The sequence below is a fragment of the Cannabis sativa genome, chromosome 7 (genome assembly GCF_029168945.1).
Source record: "Cannabis sativa cultivar Pink pepper isolate KNU-18-1 chromosome 7, ASM2916894v1, whole genome shotgun sequence".
Classification (NCBI taxonomy): Eukaryota; Viridiplantae; Streptophyta; class Magnoliopsida; order Rosales; family Cannabaceae; genus Cannabis; species Cannabis sativa.
In genome coordinates this window covers 789254-806677 of record NC_083607.1, presented here as the reverse complement: position 1 = coordinate 806677, position 17424 = coordinate 789254, and the positions used below count along the sequence as shown (strand labels likewise).

Genomic DNA, 17424 nt, shown 5'->3' with positions numbered 1-17424 from the left:
AAAATCTCCAATTTGATTTTCGCCAAGGTCCGATCCAATCGTTTAAAAGCCCACTTATTAGCCACCATTTTATTTTATTTTATTTTTATTTTTATTTTTTTAAATAATATATATATTAATATTAAAAAATTTTGGTATATATGGATAGCATTTGTTATTATTATATATAATATCCTACCTGTCAAATATTATTCGATCTTTGTGGCTGAAAACAAAGACAGAGTTAAACAATTGTTGAAAAGGCATGTGAGTGCATAGTATTTTTTGTTTATTATTATTATTTTATTCACATGCATTCCATATTTAATACTTCTACATGCTTTATTTTTAAAAATTAATTTATTTTATTTTTTATAAAAAGAATAAAATTATGAGTAATTAAGTTTAGTTTTTAACATTAATAATACTTAAGCTATATATTTTTGTTAGTATCTGTTCGTTAGTGTCAAATAATTATTTACGTGTCATTTTCTTGTTGTTGGTATATTTATTTATTTTTTAAATAAAAATAAAAATTTAATGAGCTAAACCAATCAGACATTACCACGTGACTATTGACTTGACACTTAACGGCTAAGTACCTACCGAACTTTTAGAAATATATAACTTAGGTGTTATTACTGTAAAAAATTAAACTTTGATATTTATCAGCAACCAATAATTAAACTTAAATATTTACGCTACAAATTAGACTAAAATTAAACTAATAAATCTGATTTTGTTCAAAATATATATATATATATTTTTAATATAATTAAATTTAAGAATCCTAATAACTACTACACAAAATGTTACATTAAAAAAATATTTACGGCAAAATTCTTTTAATATTTGTAGTTTTGACATATATATATATATATAACTCTAATAAAAAAAGTGACGACAAAAGTATTTTATCTTACAATTTTGTTGTAATCGTACTATTTTTTAGTTGTTAAGTGTCAATTAATAAGTCTGTTAAGTGTCAGTTCAAAAACACGTAGCGACATATTTCTTTTAGCTTATTCAATATATAGTCTAATAATATGTCGCCACGTATTTTTGATTTGACGCTTAATGACTAAAAAAGAGTACGATTGTAACAAAATTATAAAATAAAATATTTTTATTACCATTTTTTTTAATTAGAGTCATATCATAGGGGTAAGTTGGAAAATACCACTTTTATTAATCAATTAATCAAATTTACCTCTAATTTTATATTTAATTGAAACATACATTTTTTATATATATTGTACCCAAAATATCCTGACATACGAGAGTCACATGGAGAGTATCTTGAAGTGACAGGGGAAAAATTGGTACAATATTTAAAAAAAGAGGTAAAAATGATAGACTTTAAAAAAGATGATAAAAATAAAAGAGAATAATATAAAAAGGATATAGGGTGTAATTTCCTTCGTATATCATATGTGTAATAATTATAAAAATTTAAGGGGATTTCACCGCAGATATGATCAAATAATAAAAAAAAAAAGACAGCATTTAAAGCAAAATTTTATAGTAAAAGATCTTGTCTTCCAACCAACAACTACAACATCACACCAATGGAGTCCATTTTCTTCTTCTCATAGATTCTTCTTCATCTTCATCTTCATCCTCAATTTATATATATCTATTACTAAGTTCACTAGCTATATATATATATAGAGAGAGAGTTTGATCTTTGGAAATTAAGAAAATAATTTATATATATAATGAGGTTTATTGTTGTTAGTGTTTTTGGTATAATATTATTAATTATAATTAATATATGTAAAGCTAATTATGATAATGATGAATATCAAAATAATTATACTCAGTTTCTCATCTCTAATGGAGTTGCTCGTACACCTCCAATGGGGTAATAATATTAATCTTAATTTTCATACAATTTTTTTTTCTATAATTTCAATTTTTTTTTTATATATATTAAAAATATTATTTATATTTATATTTATACAATTTATTATATGCAGTTGGAACAGCTGGAATCATTTTCAGTGCAATGTAGATGAGTGGACTGTAAAGACCACAGGTACTATATATTTCATATATCTCTATATAAATATTAAATATTTATATAAATATACTTTTTATTTTTATTTTTGCTGAAAAATATATATTCAATATATATATTTTTTCATTTTTGTTAAATAATTAATAATTAAGATTTAAGAAATCAAAATATATCAAATGATAAATAATTTGTTCATTTTGATTTTGATCCATATATAATTAGGATTTAAGAACTATTTTAAGAAATTAATCAAAATGATAAAAAGAAAAGAAAATTATTCTATTATTTCTTTTACATTCATTAATCAAATATATATATATAATTTTTTTTTCTTATATACTTTGTTTTTTTTTTTCACCCAAAGGTATAAACTTTTTAAGCCAAACTTAATTTCCTTTATTATTTTCCCAATATATATATTTTTATATATAAAAACATTTAGTATACCTGAATAATTTTCCAAAATTAAGTACTAGTATATATACTTTTTTTCCTTTTGAAAAAATAAAAGTCATTTTATATATGTAGGATCTTGACTTTGAATTTCTTACTATACTTGTTTTTTTTATTTTTATTTATTTATTTAAAATTTTGGTATAAAAGATGAGCTTGATTTGTTAAACTAAACGTATATGGTACTTGTATTTACTAATTATTATTAATTGAATTGAAAGTATTTTGGTTAATTAATTAATTAGAGAGACTGTGCGTGTTTCACTTCACTTGACCACAAAATATTGTTCATATTATTATTTATTTATTTATTTTGAACGAGAATTAATATTATTGTTTATTAAAAGACCAACTTTTCTTTTGTATAATAAAACCAAAAAAAATATATATTTATATATAAATACATTTTTTTTTGAGTATTAATGTTATTTTGGACACTGTGTTTTATAAAAGTTATCGATTAAATTTTCTATTTTGTAAAATAATAAATTGAACCCTATATTTTTTAAATGATACAAAATAGTACCTTGAATTTAGTTTTCGATATTTTTTTTTTAATATAATTAACTTGAAGACAATTTTTACCTTGTATTTTCTAAATGTTACAAAATAGTACTCTGAACTCAATTTTTGATTTTTTTTTAATATAACTAACTTGAAGATAATTTTTACGACGATATAGAAAATGTACCAGATTTCTTCATAACAATTCTAGATCAAGATAGTACTATTTACTAATATTTTGATAAAAAATCAGTTTAGATTATTATTTTGTATTATTTTAAAAAATATAAGACCTAATTTTTTATTTAATAAAATAAAGAGTTTAATTAATAACTTTTCTAAAAAATATTTAAAATAGTATTTTCTTTTAAAATACAAAAATAATATATATATTTATGTAGTTAATTGAAGAGAATAAGTCCAAATATTATTATTATTAATAATATTACTCGGAATGTTTGAAGAGAATAGAGAAAGAGTCAATTATTCAAAAAAAATTCCTCTACTGCTAATTTGATCACCATGCACTTTCTTTTTCATTTTGTTTTTTTTTTTTAAAAAAAAGAAAAAATAAATAAAATAATTATTTGTTATAAAGTATTCCAATTTTAAAGTACATGACTTAAGTTAAAGTAATATATATTTAATCACCACAAAATTAATTTTATAACTAATACTTTTAAATACGATACCAACTTTTCTTTAATTTTTTTTTTTTTTGAGAAATCAGAAAGCGAATTTCATGAAAACCAACCTTACATCTTAACAACACCTCATTTAAATAAGCCTAAAAAAGCTATACATTATTTCACTTTGTTTGAGGCTATGCATCTGTATAAAGAGACTAGAGAGCTAGCACTAGTGTGCCAATCCATCCAATCCTTAGTTGCCTTTATGAATTTCAAATTCACATGACAATTAAAAAATAAATGGTTAACATTTCATGTTTTGAACAACAAAACCAAACAATCGCAGCATGTTTAGGACTATTAAATCTATTCCATACCTCATTGTTCCATTTAACTCTTCCATCTTGTAGACAAAGAAGTCGGAAGCCTCCTTGATGTGAAAATGATCCAACAAAACATATCTCTTACAACTACTATTTTTCTCTAGTACTAACTACTCTGTAAAGGTGCAGAGATGTCACACCAATCTGCATTTTGTAAGTAAATACTATAAATCCATTTGATCCATAAATTACTTTTTTTTTTTATGCTATGGCCCAAAAGAATTTCCCCAAAGGAGCAATGTTCATTACAAGAAATGTCACTTTTACCAGCATAGTTCGCTACTGCGCTGGTAAAAGTTACTTTTACCAGCGCATTTCGCAAACTGCGCTGGCAAAGAGATCAAAGTTTTACCAGCGCACATTTGCAGTGGCTAAAATCTAACTTTTACCAGCACATTTACGCACCCACACCTCCGCACCATCGCCCTCCTCTCTCGCCGTCTTCCTCCCTGTCTCGATCTCCCTTTCTTCTTGTCTCTCTCGTCCATCGATCTCCACCCACCCCTCCTCCCGTCGGTCTCCCTCTACTCTTCGTCGCATACGTTGGACCACCACCACCTCCCGTCGGTGTCCCTCTCATCTTCGTCGCATACGTCGGACCACCAACACCTCCCGTCTGTCTGTTTCTCTCTCTCAGAGCTCGGTATAAATACATTTATTTATTTATATACTTTTTTATTTATTATGTATATTTATTTTGTTATTGTATAAATTTAATGTGTTTAAAAGTTAGTTGTTATTGTAACAAAATTAATTAGTTGTTTTACTTTAATATTTAGGTATAATTATAAAGCTAATGGATGAAAAAAATGGGAGAAAATAAAGATTTTTCTGCCATTTTTTTTCATTTTTTTTTTTACATTCAAAACCGTCGGGAAACCCAGTTATAGGGCACGATTATAAACCGTCACCTATACCCAGTTATAGGCGATGGTTTTAAACCGTCGGGAAACCCACATTAGTGACGGTTTTGAATCGTCGCCTATTATACCCGTTTTACGGCGGTCGCATAGGCGACGGTTATAGAAACCGACGAGAATGCTTTAAACAACTATTTAAAATGTCGGAAAAAGCTATTTTTGTAGTAGTGATTTTATCTACTAAAACCTCGCACTTTTTGGCTAAAATTCTAGTAGAGAAAATTGGCACTCCAATTACCAGAATGGTAATTTGCTTCTTTGAAAACCAGATGACATTTTAAACAACTATTTAAAATGTCGAGAAAAGCTATTTTTGTAGTAGTGATTTTATCTACTAAAACCTCACACTTTTTGGCTAAAATTCTAGTAGAGAAAATTGGCACTCCAATTACCAGAATGGTAATTTGCTTCTTTGAAAACCAGATGCCATCAAGATTCATTCCACATCTTGATCCGACATACCACCATAGTACACCACAGACTTTGCCTCCTTTGGAAAGAGACTCGAAGCTTGTGAAAATAACTTCAAGCCTCGTAACATATGGTATATTGACTTGAAATCATCATTACAAAAAAAGAGTACATCATTTGCAAAACTCAAGTGATTTAGATTTTTCTCACTACAAAAAACTACTACTTTTAGTGACAACTTTTTAATTACAACATTTTTTTTTGTGACTAAATGTGACTTTTAGTCATAACAAAATGTTACTTGTGACTAAAACATAGTATTTAGTTACAAGTTGTCACTAATTTAGTTTTAGTCATAACAAGTATTGTGACTAAAAATATACTTAGTCACAACAAATTGTAATTTTTGTGACTAATACCTTTAGCCACGGACCTTTTAGTCACAACATATGAATCATAATTTATAATTGGTAACAATTTTTTTCATTTTTAGTCACAAGTTCTGTTGTGACTAAAAGTAAAATTTTTTGTAGTGTCTCTACATCTATTATGAAACTTGGAGTCTTCTATTTGCTCAACCTTCTTCATAACTCGAGAAAGATACTCCATTCCTAGGACAAACAAAAGAGGGGATATTGGGTCTCCTTGCTGCAACCATGTATTAGCTTTAAAGAAACTATGTAGTTCTCCATTAAACATTAGAGAAAACCGAGGCGTTTTGACACAACTCATAATGAGATTAGTAAAGCTATTCTGAAATCTAAAAGCAACTAGCATTTCTTCAAGGAATTCTCATTCAACTGTGTCATATGCTTTCTGAATCTAGTTTAATCATACAACTTGGTCTACAATTCTTCTTTCCATAATGACGAACCAAGTCTTGACCTATCACTATGTTGTGCGCTATGAACCTTCTATGTACAAATCTACCATGGTTTTGAGCAATAAGATGAGGTAGAATCATTTTAAAACGTGTACAACTCATCTTGGCACCTACTTTATAAATAACATTGCAACACGCTATCAGCCTATAATCACTGATAGATTCTAAATATTTGCTCTTTGGCACAAGAGTGATCACAGTTGAATTTATTTCTTTCAAAATGTTACCTAAGTGGAGAAAGGATAACATAGTTTCACACAAGCTGTCCCCAATAATGTCCCAACACTCCTGATAAAAATAACCACCATAGCCATCTAGACCCAGGGCTTTAATTCCAAGGATTGAGAACACAACTCTCTTCACATCATCATATAACAACTTTGCTAATAAGGTTACTGCTTGTTGATCTGCCACACATGTACCAACTCTAACTATGGACTTATTTATCTTAAGCTGACTAGTCATGCTTGTGCTCAACAAACTTTGATAGTATTCAAGGAATACACCTGTAACATCACCTGACTTATCCATTCAAAGACTTGCACCTAACTTTATAGAATAAATTCTATTTTGGAGTCTACTGTCTCAGAGACTAGCATTAAAGAGGATTGTGCTTCTATCTCCATCTTGAAGCCAATTTAACTTTGCTTTTTGCTGTAAGAAAGAACAATAAATACTGTGTACCCCAAGGTATACCTTTCTGGCACTACAAAAAACTGTTACTTTTAGTAACAACCTTTTAGTCACAACATAAATTTTTTATGACTAAATGTGACTTTTAGTCACAACAAAAAGTTACTTGTGACTAAAACATAGTATTTAGTTACAAGTTATCGCTAATTTAGTTTTAGTCACAACAAATATTGTGACTAAAAACACATTTAGTCACAATAAATTGTAATTTTTGTGATTAATACTTTTAGCCACGGACCTTTTAGTCACAACACAATAGTGATAATTTATAATTAGCCACAACTTTTTTATCTTTAGTCACAAATTTTTTTGTGACTAAAAGTAAAATTTTTTGTAGTGTGGCCTCCTCTTCTTCAACAATTAAGCAAGTAAAATTTTTTTGTGACTAAAAGTAAAATTTTTTGTAGTGTGGCCTCCTCTTCTTCAACAATTAAGCAAGTCTCTGTTTAAAGGATCTTTTCAAAGGCTATCTTGACACTCTTGCAATCAGTTCAACGCTTGAATATCAGGTGAATGAAGATTCAAAAACATTTTTTTTATTCAAGTCCTTAAGGGCTAGTTTTAAACTTTTAAGTTTAGTCACAGAACAATACATCGAGGTCCCATGAACTTTGTTGGACCAGTTGTTCCTAACTAGCTAAAAAAAATTGAGTGTTGTGCTCCACATCTTAAAGTACTTAAAAGGCTTTTTCCCAGACTCGAGGCTGGATACACCGTTAGTAAGGTCAGACAATGATAAAATAAATCTTCATTCATAAGGGTTACCTCCGCAATGGAAAACAAATCCAATCATTGTTGATTTGCCATGACCCGATTAATATTTGAGTATATTCTATCCTCTTCATGCTGCTTATTGTTTCAAGTAAAAAAAATTACCATTGTACTTAACATCTTCAAAGGAGCACACCTCTACACATTTCTTAAATGCCATTGAAGTACCACGTCGATCCCTCGAGTCAATCCTCTCTTCTTTATTAAGAATGTCATTAAAGTCCCCTAACACAATCAAGAAATCTTAGTTTTAAGATCAATCAAGTCTCTCCATAAAATAGTTCTTCCCTTCATCATTCATACCATACACAAAAATGGCATAAAATCTCGTTCTTTTATCAATTGGTAGTACATTTGATAATAGAGATTGTGAACATAAAAGAATTCCAATCAATGACGATCTTTCCTCCTTTGTGCCAAGCAATGTTGAACGAAAAATGCTAACTCGAAAAACATGAACATACAAGGCTTCCATTCTGAGCTTTCACTCTCGTTTCTAAGAGTCCAACTAGACCAACCTTATGATTAGAGATCAAGTGCTTGACCTCATTATGTTTTTGTTACTACTCATATTATTAAAACTTTCTATTTTATGTAGAAAATTATGTATAATTTTTAAGATTTTTTTTATATAGTGAAATTCTAATATTATTAATTTTGGTTGAATATTATATAACAGCAAATGCTCTTATTACAACTGGCTTGGCAGCACTTGGATACAAATATGTGAACATAGGTTTGGACATTTCTTCATTTTTTTGGTATTTTAAATTATATATGGAAAAAATATAAATATTATAATTGAATTGTATTGTATTAAGAAAAGAAATATAAAACAATGAATAAGTTGTTTATTTGCAATAATTAATTAATTACGAGAACATTAACATATAAAATTAATAGAAAAAGTTAGATATTGTAACTTTTTTCTTCTTTTTTTCATGTGGAAGATTTAGGCATGAAGAACTTATCACAAGCTTTATATATACATATATAATTTGACTAAATTATCTCTTTCAAGATATTATTTTCTCGAATGAAATCACGAAATTATTAAAATTATTCAATTTTTTTTTTTTTCAAACGATTTACGTTATATGTATGATTAAACAGATGATTGTTGGGGAGAATCAAACAGAGACGAGAAAGGAAATTTAAAAGCGAAATTCAAAACTTTTCCTTCTGGAATCAAAGCTCTGGCAGATTACATTCATGGAAGAGGATTAAGACTCGGCTTATATTCTGATGCTGGGTAAATTTTATTTGAATATATAGCATTAATTTAGTAATCAATAACAAACAAGTCTATATATATAGTTTGGAAATAGAAACCTAAATACTTTCATGGTAAAATTATTAAAATAAAGTGAAATATACAAAGTTTCCAAATAGAATATTAAAAAAAATATTTTCTTCATTTGTTGATGTTATTTTATTTTTTTTTTTAATTTTTATTTCATTTTTTATTATATAGTTTCATGACGTGCAGTAAGACAATGCCTGGCTCACTTGGGCATGAAGATCAAGATGCAAGAACCTTTGCTCAATGGGTTAGTTTATATTTAATATCAATATTCATAATATCTAACATAATTATCATGGATCATTTTTCCATCAAAAAAATTAAGATTAATTATTTTTTTTTATGAATCAGTGTAATTTTATTGCTCACAACAATGTTTATACAAGCTATACGCACCTTAACAAAGTTTGCCAATTAAGGTCTTGATATGTCTATCTATACATAAATTTACAAATTGTTAAACCAAGTCTCATATCCTTTTGACTTTCTTAGGCCATACAAGAATTACTCTTTGATTTACATTTTCTTTGATCGTGACAGTTAGATGTACCCAATTAAGCTCATTTTCTTGCCAAATTAACTCATTCCTCGTTTTCCACACATGGTAAACAAGACTAGCTAAACCAGCAGCCATCACTTTCCTTGAAAACCTGCTGGTTTTAATTCGGTTAATCCACTTGGAGACTCGGTTTAGCTCAGTCGTGGCTTGCGCTCCCCAGCCAAGCCAATGTGCAATTTCAAGATTAATTATTATTATATTATTATAATTTTTTTTTTTTTACAAAATCACTTATGTAACAGGATGTCTTCATCAAATCATGTATTTTGAATATTATTAATTATTTATTTTATAAAAGTGATATTAATGAAGAACTGTATTTTTAGCCATAAAAGTTAAAGAATAAATATAATTTTCGCCCCTATCCTTTAAATTTTTTTTGTGTTACATGAAAAATTGCCCCCAAATTATGAAAAGGTTACAAATATCCTACCTCAGATTACATTCTGCTAATTTTTTTTTAAACAATTTACTTATGTGATGCAACTAGAGAGACATTTGCAACAATTTTTATAGTTCAGTAAAAATTTTTGTAATAAAAAAAAAATTCAAAGGACAAAATTTACAATAGTCAATGTATTTGAAGGGGATAAATTATATTTATTTAAAATTAAATTAAGTACTAAATAGGTGATTATTTTTTTTGTGCAGGGGGTCGATTATTTAAAGTATGATAATTGCTACAATGATGGATCTAAGCCTCAAGAAAGGTTATTATAATTTTGGTCATTACATTAGACATCAAGAAAATTATCTATACTTCATAACAAATATTTCTACAATAATTATTAATAGCCTAATTATATAAAAAAAATGATTATGCTATACTTATTGATTATTATTATTATTTGAAACAGATACACTAAGATGAGTTATGCATTGTCTAAGGCTGGTCGGCCAATCCTTTATTCCTTGTGTGAATGGTAATTAAACTTATTCTTCATGATAATTATTTATTTTTTTTTTGAAAGAATTCATGATAATTATTTAAATTTTATTATATATTAGATTTGTCTCATAGGATCAAAATTATAAGGGAAATTATGTACTACTTTTTAATTTTTTTTCTTTCAAATATACGATTTGAGTTGCTCTGATAGTTTTTATGTGGATTGTTATGTGATTTTTGGTTATAATTTAGATTGTTCTGTTGGTTGTTATGTATTACTATATAGATTTCCGAAAAGAAACTGCTTTAAAGTGTAAAAATGAAAAAAAAAAAAAAAACTCCAAATTATAAATTTTAATATTGTTAATTTGGAAATTAATTAACATTGAAAATATTTTCTTACAGGGGACAAGAGAATCCAGCAACATGGGCCGGTCGATATGGTAATTCTTGGCGAACTACCGGAGACATTAAAGACACTTGGGAGAGGTACAAATTATAACATTGAGTTGTAATAATTAGTTGACTTAATACTACAAAAAACAACTTATTTTAGTGACAACTTTTTAGTTATAATATAAATTTTTTATGACTAAATGTGATTTTTAGTCACAATAAAAAGTAACTTATGACTAAAATATAGTATTTAGATGCAATTTGTCACTAATTTAGTTTTAGTCACAATAAATATTGTAATTAAAAATATATTTAGTCATAACAAACTGTGGTTTTTGTAACTAATACTTTTAGTCACAACATAGGAATGATGATTTATAATTAGTCACAATATTTTCACTTTTAGTTACAAGTTTTGTTGCGACTAAAAATATTTTTTTTTATATAGTTTAAATACTAATCATTATTGTTAATTATTTGTGTGGTGTTTTAGTATAACATCCATTGCAGATCAAAACAATATTTGGGGAAGGTATGCAGGGCCAGGCAAGTGGAATGGTAATTTTCGAAAAATATTTTACAAAATACTATTTTTAATTTCGATAATTATTTACATACCAATATTTCGATAGGGTTATGTTTTAGTATAATTATTTTAAGGGTAAATATCATTTTGGACCCTTTGTTTTGTAAAAGTTACTAATTGGACCATTGTTAAATGACAAAATGGATCATGTATTTTATAAAATGGTACAAATAGGACCCTAAATTAATTTTTTGTCAAAATAAAATTTAATTATAATCCGATCTAAAAGTGCTATAACAAAACTGTTTACATTTTCTGTATCTGTTCGTATTAGTAATTGTCTTCAAGTTGGTTGTATTGAAAAAAAGTTGTCAAAAATAAGCTCAGTGTCATATTTTTACCATTTTGGAAAATATAAGGTTCATTTTGTCATTTAACAAAACACAGGGTCCAATCGGTAACTTTTGCAAAACACAGAGTCCAAAATAGTATTTACCCTTATTTTGCAAATAAAATAATTTTATTTTGATAATTTTGTGTGAAATATAATATTTTCGAAAAAATTCGATTAAGGCAAGGGCCCGTTGGAAATGTTATTTTACTGAAAGAAACAAAATAATGTCATTTTTCCAAATATCCTAATGTTTATGATGATGATTTTGTGAATAGATCCAGACATGTTGGAAGTGGGAAATGGAGGGATGAATGTAGAGGAATATCGATCACATTTTAGTATTTGGGCAGCAATGAAGGTGTGTTTAATTCTTAATTAATTCTCTTAATTAGTAACACTAAATATTAATCTCTTTTATTATTGACTTATCAAAAATCTTGCTTTGGCATATATAGGCTCCATTGCTAATTGGATGTGATGTTAGATCTTTGAGCAAAGAAACTCTTGAAATCCTTGGAAACAAAGAAGTGATTAGTGTTAATCAAGACCCTTTGGGTGTTCAAGCAAGGAAAATTCGATCCAAAGGTGGACTAGAGGTATGACAAAAATGAGATTTAAACACTCTATTGCATGAGTACATGTGTAACTTCTCTACTTAGTTGTGTAATCTCATATCTACACAGTATACATGGGTATATTATTTTGGTTGTTTTCTAAAATAATGATTGACCTTACAAACTAACACGAGTCTTTTTAGCGTATTCGTGTTTTATCCTTACTCGCACGCTTTCTAACAAAACTTCCCAGAAAATTAGCTATTATGAGACTACTATTAATTTTGGAGTTCTCAAGTGATAGACTACCCAAAAAAATATGCATGTTGTTGGTATATACACCTATCAATTTATTTAAGTCATCTTCAACTATGTAATCTCATATATACATGTCTTAAACTCGTCACACTTGATCTTCCACATCTTACTTAATTTTTCCTTTTACGAATCACAAGAATCTTACTGTCACAACATATTCTTTTAATTATAGGAGTGGAACTAACTATTTAAATTTTATTTTCTCTCCCTATATAAAATGAATATATATACATATCTATATATATACATTGTAGGTTTGGGCTGGGCCATTATCAAGAAAAAGAGTGGTGGTAGTGTTTTGGAATAGAGGTAACTCCATGGCTGCAATATCTGTGGGATGGAGAGAAATTGGACTCTCAACCTTTACACATGTTCTTGTTAGAGATTTGTGGAAGGTAAGCAAAGCAATAACCCTTAATTATTTATTTATTTAGTTTACATATATTTCTATAGGTTAGATATGTGATCATTAATGAATGGTTAGGATCGTACTTTTATTACTTGTAAGATATACACAACCATTATCCTTTATTTTTATATTATTATATTATCACCAATACTTTTTCTTTTGAAAAATGCCAATTCAACTAATTTTATAAAATAACATTTTATATTTTTAATTCACTTTACATGTGTACCGATTTTTTTTTTTATTTTAAATATGTAACGACCAAGTACCTACAAAGTTCTAAATATATAATTTAAGTATTATTATCGCCAAAAATTAAACTTAGATATTTATTTAGAGCCGAAAGTTAAATTTAAATATTTATGCTGCAAATTACTCTTAACTTCACAATTTTCACCACTACTTTTTTTTTAATATATATATTTTTTTTAAAAAAATACCCTTTATTCTTATAATTTATAATAAAATGTCAAATATATACCATTTACATACTAAATATTTAGTAAAATTAACATTTAGTAACTAGCTAATTTCTTGTGTGTGTGGTTATTTTTTGCAGCATTCATTTGTGTCAAGAAATATGAGTTATCGATTGAGTTCTTATGTTGGTCCTCATGGATGTAAGATGTATATACTTTCACCTCATTAACAACATCATGAAACTTAATAATTTTGAGTGAATATTAATTAAGCACTTTTTCTAAGAATAATTATATATATTTATACCTATATATATGATTTGGTCATGTAAAGATAATAAATTCAACTTAATTATACCATGCAGATCAAGCTGTTCAGTTTGGATATTTAATTTCAAAGTTTGTGTCATTAATAAATTATTTACATATTGAGAATATTTTAGGGAATAAGTGTCAATATTGTAATTTGTCCTTAGAAAAATGTATATTGAATTTATGAGACCAAACTGTGGCCCATGATTATGGGCTACGGCCCATATGTGGCCTTGTGTTGTTTCAAGAGGTTTTTATAAAAATAGTGGATTTTGAGTAAAATAACAAAACAGAATAATTAAAACAAGAGTGAAACAGCTAAAAAACAACCGTAAAAACTTAACACAATATATATAATATAAAACCTAAACAATATTTTTGAAAAAAAAATATAGTATTTCTGAAAAAAAAAATTTGCTCCACAATGAAAAAAATATAAAAGTTAGAAATTTTAGTATGTGGTATAAAAACCTCCTTTTCAAAGCTTTAAAAGTAATCAACTTTTTTGTTTGTCAATTTTGCAATTTTTCTTTTTTTTCTTTCAAAAATGACATTTATAATTAAGGTTTTCTAATAAATAAATATAGTGAGTAAATACTTTCATAATTAATGTAATATATTTTGAGTAAGAACAAGCACAACCAACATATTTCAGATAAATGGTATAATAATAGATGTAATTCGTTTTTTTCTTTTTTTTTAATTTTTTTTATGAATATGTTACTCGCGTTTTTTTAAATGCCCCATGTAAGTGAGGCATTTTCCAAAGGCAATTAAATCCTTTGCGATTTGTAGTAGGGAAGGAACCCGATAAGCTCTTCGGGTCCCAAAAGTTTACATTTAATATAGTTACCCAAGTAATTAGAATTAATATGAATTTTGGGATTTTTATATCATATACTGAAATTTCTAATTATTTTACTTTTTTATTGTGGGATAGAATTTTTTTAAAAAATACTGTGTAAATTTTATACTGTGTATTGTGTTAAGTTTTCACGGTTGTTCCACAGTTGTTTTTTAATTGTTCTACTGTTGTTTTAATTGTTCTATTTTGTTGTTTTACAAAAAGACAGTATTTTTGTAAAAAATTATTTATGACAGTAAAATTATAAACTTTTACCTAAAATCTAGTATTATTTATTTATTTATTTATTTTTATAAAAACTCCAATTTTATAAGGCCTCACTTAATGAAGCATTATAAGTGTGAGGTTCTTCCTAATTTTAAAAATGCTAATTATTTATATATTATATATATATAAAGGGCTCCCATTTTCTTTCAAAAATATATATTTTATATACAAAAATTATAAAATATAATAAATTTTGTATTAAGCCTAGAGTTGTAAATCTGAGACGAGCTCGGGAGGCACAATTACACTGTAACATGAAAAATATGAGTTTAGGCAAGACAGAATATAATACTGCAAATTAGCACAACAAAAAATAGGCTTAAACACGATACTGCAGAATAAGCCCAAAAATATAACACATAAGCATAGATAGACAAGTCTGAAAGCACAACACAATAAAAATTCTTATAATTTGATAGTAATAAAAATGTATTTACTAAAAAAATATTCAATTTTAATCATTTTAATTAATTTTTATATGATTATGTGTAAAGTATTGTTAAAAATCATATAAAAACAATTTAAACTATAAAAAATACATATAATTTAGTGATTAACTTATTAATTATAAGGAAACAAATAGAATAATGATGAAGCTCGAGTTTGACCCGTATAAAAAAACAGGCAAACCTATTTATGAAATATAGGCAAAACCATTTATGAAAAAAGGGCTGGCACAAGTTCAAGCACGACAAGAAAATGTGGGTTTATAGGCCATGTCGGACTTATCCTTAAAATATGTAACGTCCCCGCTTCAAGCCTCCATTGGATCCTTACACCCACGGAATAATAACTCTTACACACGAGTACGTCACTCTGGCTGCTTCATGGACTGATGATTGATCCTACAGACCAACACGAGTGTTTCCAGCGTGCTTTGTCCTCACTCACACGCTTCCTGAGAAAACTTCCCAGGAGGTCACCCATCCTAAAATTGCTCCAAGTCAAGCACGCTTAACTGTGGAGTTCTTTCGTGATGGACTACCGAAAAACACGACGCACCTTGTTGATATAGGTAGTACCAATCAATCCATTTAAGCTCTCTTCAACTATGTAGTCTCATACCTACACAATCTCAGAATCATCCCGCTTGACCTTCCCCAGGCGGTGTGGGATTGTACAACTTACCCGGTGTTTTCTTTTACGGATCACGGGACTACTGACTGTCACAAAATATTGGCATATATAACCTAACATGATTCATATCTTTTTATGAGTCAGTACAATAAAACTCATATTATTACATACTTTTCAAAATATGAATCAAACCAACACTACTATTTAGCTATTTAGGCCTCACCATTTATGCTGTCCACATGTTTCATACATGTAATGCGTTTTTTCCATGCATGCTAGCAATTTTTTTCTTCATGTAAATCATGTTATTAATTAATAAAAAACTTGTAAATTTCTAAAAAGAAAAATTGTTTAGTCAATAAAATTGACTTGTGATCAACGTTTAAACTATGTAAAATTATAATTACTTTCCAAAACTAAATGGCATGGTACTAATTAATTATATATAATTAACACATGTAACATACGTTATAACATTAATTTATACTTATATATTCAATTGCTTTTATATGAAATTCAATTATGTATATATATATATGTAAATGATATAGAAAATAAGTTGTAAATTAGTGTGTCTAGAGTTAGCCTTTTTTTGTCGTGCCAGGAGAATATTTTTCTTGTAATGACCCATAAACCATCATATTAAAGTGAATGAAAAAATACGTTATTTATAATCTATATACTATAAGTCTATAACGTTACCCTCATATATATATCTATTCAGTGACGGACCCAGAATTTTTACTTTGTAGGAGTTTATTTATCATTAAAAAATATTTATACTTATATTATAATCACTCTTACTAGATTTATTTAATTTTGTGAGGGCTTTTTTATTATTTTAGTTTATAATTATCAAATTAAAAAAAATACATTTAATTTTTTAAAAGGCAATATTTTTGTTAGTGGGGCTATAGCCCCCACATTGTTAAGAGTACTGAAATCTTGGTTTATGAGAAATTCATTGGTGACTTTTTATTTATATTAAAAATAAAATGATTTATTATTAAAAATAAAATAGTTTATGAGAAATTCATGGGTCATTTTTTATTTATATATAATAAAATAAAAAAATAAAACCCATTAAATTTAGAAAAAAAAATACGATTGAGTTTTGGCTGTTGTACATCGATTTTTTTTTTCTTCTTCTCTTCTTTTCTTCTAGAATTACCATTTTTCTATAAAAACACTCATTAAAAGAAAAAGTTATATTTCAGCACATACAGTATAATAAAGAAGCCATAAAATTTATAATTTCGTCTTCTATTAAATAAAAATAAAAGCAACTTAAAGCATTATTATAATTATACTGCTTTGTACATGCTGCGACAAAAAGGAATGTCAATCTTATTAATTTTTCCATATTCTAGCTATTAATGCAAACCAGAAAAAGAAAAATATTTACCAAAACTTATCATAATTAAACCTAAGGCATTAGATGCAAAAAAAAAAGTGGACAATCCAGATATATGCGGACCCGGCTAGAATGA

General features: G+C 27.1%; 1 protein-coding gene across 2 annotated transcripts; it reads left to right on the top strand.

The window, feature by feature from the left end:
* Positions 1-1643: 1643 nt before the first annotated feature.
* Positions 1644-13812, top strand: LOC133029255 (alpha-galactosidase 2-like). 2 transcript variants are annotated; one of them, XM_061101727.1, is made up of 13 exons: positions 1644-1843; positions 1959-2017; positions 8326-8382; positions 8760-8898; positions 9136-9196; positions 10160-10218; positions 10366-10431; positions 10803-10886; positions 11287-11351; positions 11989-12071; positions 12169-12309; positions 12840-12980; positions 13554-13812. In XM_061101727.1, exons 1-13 carry the CDS (start codon positions 1698-1700, stop codon positions 13641-13643), a joined length of 1191 nt encoding a protein of 396 aa, XP_060957710.1. In that variant the 5' UTR covers positions 1644-1697; the 3' UTR covers positions 13644-13812. The 2 variants fall into 2 exon arrangements, with proteins under 2 accessions (XP_060957710.1, XP_060957709.1); XM_061101726.1 differs by having other exon boundaries at positions 1646-1843; positions 9121-9196.
* The last annotated feature ends 3612 nt before the right edge of the window (positions 13813-17424 follow it).

Excerpts from the sequence above, each read along its gene's own strand:
- LOC133029255 (XM_061101726.1), top strand. The coding sequence starts at position 1,698 with ATGAGGTTTATTGTTGTTAGTGTTTTTGGTATAATATTATTAATTATA. Across the intron at positions 9,197-10,159 it reads CAAGAACCTTTGCTCAATGG|GGGGTCGATTATTTAAAGTA; the intron begins GTTAGTTTATAT and ends TTTTTTGTGCAG. Across the intron at positions 12,072-12,168 it reads GTATTTGGGCAGCAATGAAG|GCTCCATTGCTAATTGGATG; the intron begins GTGTGTTTAATT and ends TGGCATATATAG.